This window comes from Merops nubicus, unplaced genomic scaffold (assembly GCF_000691845.1).
Source record: "Merops nubicus isolate BGI_N331 unplaced genomic scaffold, ASM69184v1 scaffold5143, whole genome shotgun sequence".
In the NCBI taxonomy this organism is placed as follows: domain Eukaryota; kingdom Metazoa; phylum Chordata; class Aves; order Coraciiformes; family Meropidae; genus Merops; species Merops nubicus.
Genome location: NW_008599431.1, coordinates 6,503 through 14,479, shown reverse-complemented (window position 1 = coordinate 14,479; position 7,977 = coordinate 6,503). Strand labels below are relative to the sequence as shown.

Genomic DNA, 7,977 nt, shown 5'->3' with positions numbered 1-7,977 from the left:
CGAAATCCTGAAGGGAAAAAGTCAAGCCCCCCCACCAACCAAACATATAAGACTCTTTTTAGAGCCCATGTGAAAGCTGCATTGCCTCTAAGCATCCTTTTTAGTTACCACAGCCTCTCCAAGAAATCTGCATGAAACAGTGCTGAGCAAACCAAACATCCCCAACTTGTGTCCATAAAATCTTTATAGTCCTTCTCATTTCTCTGTGTATGAAAGGCAGATCCCACATCCACTCTAGTTCAGGCAATTCCTGCTAAGCACCTTACCAGAATGGCTCCAGTGCTCTGTCCTCAGCACACCAGCTATCACTGCATGGCCACACACACCTCACTTCTCATCACTCCTCCACCACAGGCTCTCATCTCCCCGATTCTCTGGCTCCAGTGCAGCCACTCCTTCAACATCTGCACCCTCTGTGGCAGAAAATGAGAAAGAAACAACAAAATACTGCAAGAGCCACCAAGCCCAGCAGTTTTCAAATGCTTACTCTCACCCAGCTTTGGTATTGCTCCCAGTTTGCTACTCGTTTTTTGAAGAATTTGTTACTCTTGGTTTTTTTTGAAGAGTTTGTTACTCTTTGAACATGCAGACAGAGAGAAAAAATACAGAACGAGGGGCAGATGCTCAGCACATGCCCTTGGAATTGCCCTGCACCAGAAATACTGCCCCACTGTCAATCTTAAGGCTGACTAGAATATCTGGGAGAAGGTTCTGGCTTCCATTTACACCAGTATGACCTGACACTGACTTCAAGCAGCAAGATTTCCCCCTGTGCAGCTCCTCTGTTCAGTGTCCCTGCAAGACTGAGCATGGTGGAAGGAAAGGCAGGTCCCCTGCTCCTCTGAGCACTCCTGCAGTGATGCTCCAGGTGCTCCAGGAGGCCAAATCCACCAGCAATGGGGATTTTTCAGCAAACCAAAGGAGGACTGCCCCTTTCCCCTCTTGCCTGAGCCAAAACGGTGGGACTTCAAGGTCAGCAATATAATAAACTGGCAAAAGAAGGTAGATGGAAAACTTGCCAGTTCTGCACCATGCCAGCTATCTGTCACATCAACGGATAAATAGATACTCATGCTCCCAGGATTTTCCATCCATTGCTTAACCCGCCCACAGTGAAGTCGTCACTTAATTTTAAATTAAAAGGGGAGCAAGAGGGATAGTTAAAAAAGACCTAGAGAAAGCAAGGGAAGGAGGTGACATCTGAGAGCCCTGGGTCATCCTACCCCATCCAGGCTCTATCATCGCTGCTTTGTTCCATATTTAGCTCCCGACAACTGTGCTTAGTGCAGGAACTCCCAGCTCTGGTTTTTCCTCCTCCCTCTGCTGCCTCCTCTCCCTTAGAGCTCTCAGAAATCGCTCTTTCTTTTTCCCAGAGGCCAAAACTTCATACCCCTATACTCAAGAAGATGGCAGAAAAGCAAGAGGAGCCCAGCAACGCCCAGAATGGTGAACCTGACAACGCAGAGGAGGGTGAGGAGAAAAAGAAGAAGAAGTTGAAGCGGGAAGATCTGCCACCATTTGAAATCGTGACAGGGTAAGAGATTTAGATACAAATACAGGGGTTCAAGAGGGAAGCAGGGATGTACTGCTATTGGGTAATTAAAGATGACAGCCAGTGCACTTCTGAGTATCTTTAATGGTGTAACTATGGCTTTTGTTACAGTGGGATCTTGTTAAAAGTTTTGCCAAGTTTTTCAGAGGAGGGATTCACACCAGGCAAGGCAGACGGGTCTGCTGGCTTTACACAAGCAGGTCTGTTTCTGTGGTGGTGACTGGTTTCTGTGGTGTTGACTGGTTTCTGTGCTGGTGACTGGTTCCTGTGGTGGTGACTAGTTGCCTTACAGTGCAAAGAGTCCCACGGCCTGCAGTGGGATCCCTTGCTTGAGGGGATGGGGATGGAAGGTGTTGGCCGTTTGATTTCTTGGCCATGGATTTCTTGGTTTGATCAACGGCTCTTGTCTCAAAGTTTCTCTGTGGATTAGGAAAAATACCCCTGCTATGGCTGATTCACTTAATGGATCAACAGGACAGATTTTTCCAGAGAGCTAAAAGTGTATATTTTCTAGGGCTCCACAGCCTCAGCTGGACCCTGACTTTCAAATAAAGCCGAACTCACAGAAAGGCACCAAAACAACAGGCTTGCATGAGAGCAAAGCAGCAACAGCTCCTTTTGCTCCAGAGAGGTTTTTTTTTTTTAAAAAGCAGATAGAACAGAGACCTACAAGGAAGCTGAGCTCTGTCAGACATAACTGACAGCTGCAACTAGAAAAAACTCTGTAATCAGTCATCTCTAAGCATTTCAAAATGCTCATTGTAGCAGTAGCAAGATGCCCTGTGTCCTTCTCCCTTAGCAGTCACCAAGGCAGTGTTACCAGTTTGTAAACCAAACCCATTATTTCTTCCAGCTGCTTGAACATAAAGCTCAGGCCAGACTCAAATCCCCCTTGGAATCCTTCTGCCTGTGACGTGGTCACCGGTGAGAAAGATTCTGCAAATAAAATCTGGCTGGTGTTTCTGAAAACAATGCATGAGGCAGTGCCTGTGTCTGAGCTCACACGACTGGTGACATTCCTGCACAGGGGTGAAAAAAAACCATTTTCCTCTGATAATGTGTCTAGGGTGGGGCTGTTCAAAGCCTTTAGTCTCTGTCACAGAGAATCACAGAAATAAAAGAAGTCTGCTAGAGCAGTGACTTTGAAAAAGGCACATCCCTCTGCTAGGAACAGAGCTGAGACACCAAAAATTGTATATATAAGAGACTGGACCAACAACACATTCAGTGACAACTTTTAGGCACTTAAGAGATGTACTAAAATGAATCTCAGTGATGAAATTAGATTTTTCATATGCAATTATAAGTGCTAAGGAATTCAAGTCTCTACAAACTTCCTTGCTAACCCAAACGACCCAGACAGGAATTGATGTGCTAATGATGGATGAAAAATATTTTCTTAGTGTCATCCTGCCATGAAATTATTTGTTGACATGATAAGGGTGTTGCAGAATTTGACAGGATTTTCCACTCTGGAAAGGCAGCAGCTAGAATGCAAGGGATGATAAGTGGAGAAGGGTTTAACAACAGGCAGGCATCACCTGCAGAGACTCAGGAGTGAGCTGCACTCTGAACTGCACCAGGGCACAGGGGAGGAGCTGCAGATGATGCAAGGAAGCCCCTGGTAATGCTCTTCTAGAGGCCTTAAAGTCTCTGCTATGGCATCGACACACGTTAAGCTGGTACCAGCTGATTTTCACATTCTACCAAGCAAGACAGGAGTTTAAGTTTCTGCAGTGAAAGTCCCCAGATGTTTGGTGAGGGACCACAGTGCTGTCAGTACGTGAGGATTTATATCATCCTCATCACAATATTATCTGGAATGTGCTTATAAATATCTGGTGAATTCCTGTGGGAATCATGACCTCCTCTGATTATTAGTTTATTACTAATATGCTGGCTATTGAAGGTGAGAATGAGAAAGTAAAGCAGAAATCCTAAAAAAGGTACAGAAAAATCCAGCAATTTTTACTTTCATTTTAAGTACACTGTGAGTTTAGACTGTGCCTTGACCTAGTGCCATCATTGTTTGGATTTTCCTAATGACTTACAAATTTTCAGCCAATAAAGCCAGTTATGTGAATTATGAGAAAACACATAACTGCAACTGTGGAAGCACTCACATTCAATTACACTGCCTTTCAGTTTTAGCCCTTGGGATTAGGGGCATCTTATGACACACAGCCAAGATTTCAAGCTGTTGCTTACAGCTCTAAGGAGTCTGGCTTACAAGAAAAATACTGGGAACTTAATTACTCTGTTTAAGAATATTAAGCCCCCTTTTTGTCAACGTTTGGCTCAACACAGTCCTGGATAAATAGAAGCCCCATCTGTGTACGTTTCATGACATTTAAGGAGACACATTTATTTACACTTCCCCAGGGTGTACACGAGGCTCCTTCTAGCAGTGATAAATCCTCAGTTCCCTTTCCAGTTGATCATTACAGGCTTTCTATAATCAATGAGCCCAGCACGAATGTGTTTATTTCTGAAGAGTTGTCAAACTTTTGGACTCTGTTTTATGGGCTCAGATAACTTACGACCACAGTAGAAATAGTCACTGGACAAATATTTAAATCTAAAGAATATCTTTTAGATAATCCCACCTTTTTATTCACTCATTAGAAGTTCTCATTTTCCTCTCCTTCCCAGATGCAATAGGGTCAGGGTCATGCTGGCCAGCTGCTGTTTTCCTCCAGCCAACCTTATTTGAGCTAACTTAAAACCACATTTTCTGTTCAGTCCAGTACCATTCTTACAAACTGAGGTTTCTCTCTCAAAGCTTCAAGCTTTCTTCACCTCAGTGAGATATAACAGATGACAAAACACTTTGCCACCCAGGGCAAACACCTCAATAAATTAAGTTTAAGGCATTTAGGAAATCCCTGAAGACCACCATGTAGTGATGATCTTCAGAGAAGTAGGAGAACGAAGATTTCAGCTTTTACCTTCCCATACATTGTGAGTGAGCTGTGTGCCCACCTGCATCCCAGTGCTGGAGCAGGTGATTTTTAAGAGTATTGTGACAGTTCAGTGGCAGTAAACAGTTTTTAAAAGAACTTCCATATACATAAAACTTACCTGCAAGTCTCACACTGAAGCCAATGCCTTTACTGGGAAGGGCAATGGCAATCAAACTTCACTAATTGCAAGAAAAAAACAAAAGCAGAAAAGCAATTAGCCCTGTCACTGAAATGTCTGATATTTGTATGTTTTAATAGGCTGTGAAGTCACGTGCAAGACAACACAGTTTTTATATTTAAAAGTTTTAGCAGTACAGCTTCCAGTAGAAGAAAATATCAGCATGGAGCTCACATCTCTTAGGCATATTTTGTTATCATTGTCTTTCCTCAATATTGGAATAAAAGTGGGCAAAATTGAGATAATATAAACACTTGTACACCACCTGTCATTGAAACGTGGGAAAAGAGGCTTGCTGGGAATTAGTCACTTCCTCAGAAACAGTCTGTCCAAAGCTAGACTTGAGTTTCCAGAGAAGCTGGCTTAGGGTGCTGGAGTTGACACGGCTATTTCAGAGATGTATGCTGATGCTCAAGTGTTTGCAGAGGGTTTTAGTTTACCCAAAGAGACGCTGCAATCACGACACCTCACGTGCAGTGAGTTAGGAGGGCTGCTGCCAAGGTTTATGTGTGAAGGCAGCACCAGCACACACAGCTTGCCCTTGCCCATGCCTCCACTGCTGAATCACTCGCCACGGGGCTTTCCACTGACTCACAGGACAGGACACCTTGCCCACATCCCCATTGCTGGGAAGTCACCCAGCAAGGGCTCGGCTAAGCCCTCTCAGGACAGAAGTTTACAATCCACACTTGTGCTGAAACATCCCCCCTGCTCTGGTTTATGTAGGATTAAGCAGATTCTTGCTAACTAGCACACACAGAGCTCACTGGCTGCCTCTGTATCCATGGGCAGCATATTTTCCAAGCTCTCAGCCAGCTACTTACAGACTTGGACAATATCCTTAGCTTTGTTTATGTTCTTTATTGGAAACTCACTAATTAAGCTGATGCATATTCCAGGCTGCCAGGACAGATTTAGGTGAACATCCCAGATAATCTTAGACAGATACTGAGATAATAAGCAATAAAATTCATCCTGAAGGCCTGCCTAACTGCACCTCTGAGTCAACACATCCTGCAACAGGTTGTTGCTGTTCACACAGACCCTCATCACTGATTAACTGCTTTGCAGTCTGGAGAATTAAATCAGGACCTGAACTTCCATGTGACTCTGATGTGCTACATTGAAATACATTATGTTATTTTAAAACAACCTAGATGTTATTTTAAAACAATCTAGATGTTATTTTAAAACAACTTATCATAGCCTTATAAACTTCAGCTCTTAAAACAAGGCAATGGGTGGCTTATGTCACACACAACATAGCTGGATTTCAAAGAAATCATTAATTAAAGAATCATTAAATCATTAACCAAAGAATCATTAACTATCTAGGATATGAAACAGGAATATTGCTATTCTTGGAAGCATGTGATTTTTTTTCTCAAAGAACTAGAGAAAGGAGTTCAGGGAATAAGAGGCATTGTGCTAATTTAGAGTCTGATAATGCTCTTTAATAAAATCAGTGGAAGTCTTGGAATTCATCTTAAAGAAAACAAGACTCACACTAGCAGGGAACTTTAAGTCATCTAACATATGGGAATAGAGGTCAGAATGCTGTGAAAAGGAAGCTAACACAGGCTTTCGTGGGAGTTTAGAAATTGTGCAAGTTCACTTAATTGAGGCCTGTGCATACTGTCAGTGCAAACCAGGGAAGCACAGACCAAATCACACCCAAACAGCATGATTTATTTGCTCATTAATCAAAATAAAAGTCTGTATCCACACTACTGCTTCTCATCCCTCATTAATACGCTGCCAGCTAAAGCAGCAACAGCACAGAGAGCTGCCAAACAGCCTTTTCTGTTGGTTAAATCCCATCTTGTGCAGATCTCATCTGAGCAGAACTGAACAATATCAAGGTTTAATGATATCATTTAAGAAGCAGTTGAAAACCCACTTCTAGTAACACTGCCAAAGCCAAACTCATGCTCTGAACTTCCACATCAATGACATGTGAAAAGAAGTAGAGTGGCCCTCGACTGCCAGCAGCAGCAGATACTCCCAGCGTGGGTGTTGGGGAGCCCAGAGCAAAGTGGGAGCTGTAACACCAGGCTTTTTACTGCCAGGCTGTGCAGCAGGCCCAAAGGGGCCCGAGATACTTCTACAGTATCATTAAAAAATATAAACAGGGTGGGTTTATGTTTTAACGTTCTCAAAAGCCAAAAGTGCCACAGGACTTTGGCAGCAAGAATGTTCCTGGCTGTGTTAAGGTAAATACAGAACATGCACATAGGAAGTTTCACAAACCTCTCTCTGCTAAGTGGAACTGAACATTGATGGAAAATTGTATTTCAACTATTAAAATAGCATAGCTAAAGAAGCGGGACAATAGTGACAATTTATTCTGAGTTATTATTCAGACTATTTCCAACTGGTTTCTAAGCAAAGCCCCGTTTGCTTGTGGTACATAAGGTCGTGTTTGCAGGCAGGTATTCCACACAGAACTCTTAAGTGCCTGCTCCTTGGTCCTTCTGCTCAGACACTCCCATTCCAATCCCCCCAATTTGCACAGAATATCATGCCATTTGGGGCTTTTCATGCAGTCCCAGCAAAGCCTTATCCTTTGCACTCTATAGGAAGTCAAACCCTGATTTGAAAAGATCAGATCCAGCAGATGCAGCCCTTCAGGGACAGTCCCTTCCCCTGAGCTGCAGCCACCCCACACTCACTGTCCCCCCCAGCAGCATTTCCCACCAGTGAACTGACCGTACACTCGCTCCTTGTTCCCACTAAGTGAGCAGAACATCCTGATTTTGATTCTTTTCACTCCTTCCACACCCCTCACTTCTCCTGCCCCGGGAGACATCTCGTGAGATGTTGCATCACAAATTGTTCTTCCCTCTCAGCAGAACGACGTTTTGCCACTTGCTCCCTCAGCCTCATTGCTCTTCCCAATTAAATTTTCCAAGAGTCTCAGACTCTCTCCTGACCTTTGCTCGGTGTACCCCCTGGAGAGGGCTGACATTATAAGCTGACTGTAGATGAGACGGGGATGAATAAGACACTTACTGTTTTACAAAGGTTCATTATTGCCTCACTGGGAATATCAAGGTTATAGGTCCACCAAAAGCTCAGATGAGCTGAGTAGGACATGCTGGAAGATTACTAGCATGTAATAAATGAAACGTTGTGTTACTACTTTTCATTATTTCACTTGGGCTACTCCGTGCATTCTTCACCCACGTCCTTTGTAGCATTTAGCATGTCACAAAGAGTGTTGTCAGGAGTCTCTTTTACTTCTTTGCACCCAATATCCCTCAAGGTCTCAATCTCGCACTGAT

At 43.6% G+C, this 7,977-nt stretch overlaps 1 protein-coding gene across 1 annotated transcript in view; it reads left to right on the top strand.

The window, feature by feature from the left end:
- Nucleotides 1-1,367: 1,367 nt before the first annotated feature.
- APOBEC2 (apolipoprotein B mRNA editing enzyme, catalytic polypeptide-like 2) overlaps nt 1,368-7,977 on the top strand; it is an 8,629-nt gene continuing 2,019 nt past the window's right edge. Inside the window, exon 1 of the mRNA XM_008937370.1 lies at nt 1,368-1,534. Coding sequence (XP_008935618.1) covers nt 1,407-1,534 — 128 coding nt within the window. The 5' untranslated portion in view covers nt 1,368-1,406. The remainder of the gene's footprint in view (nt 1,535-7,977) is intronic.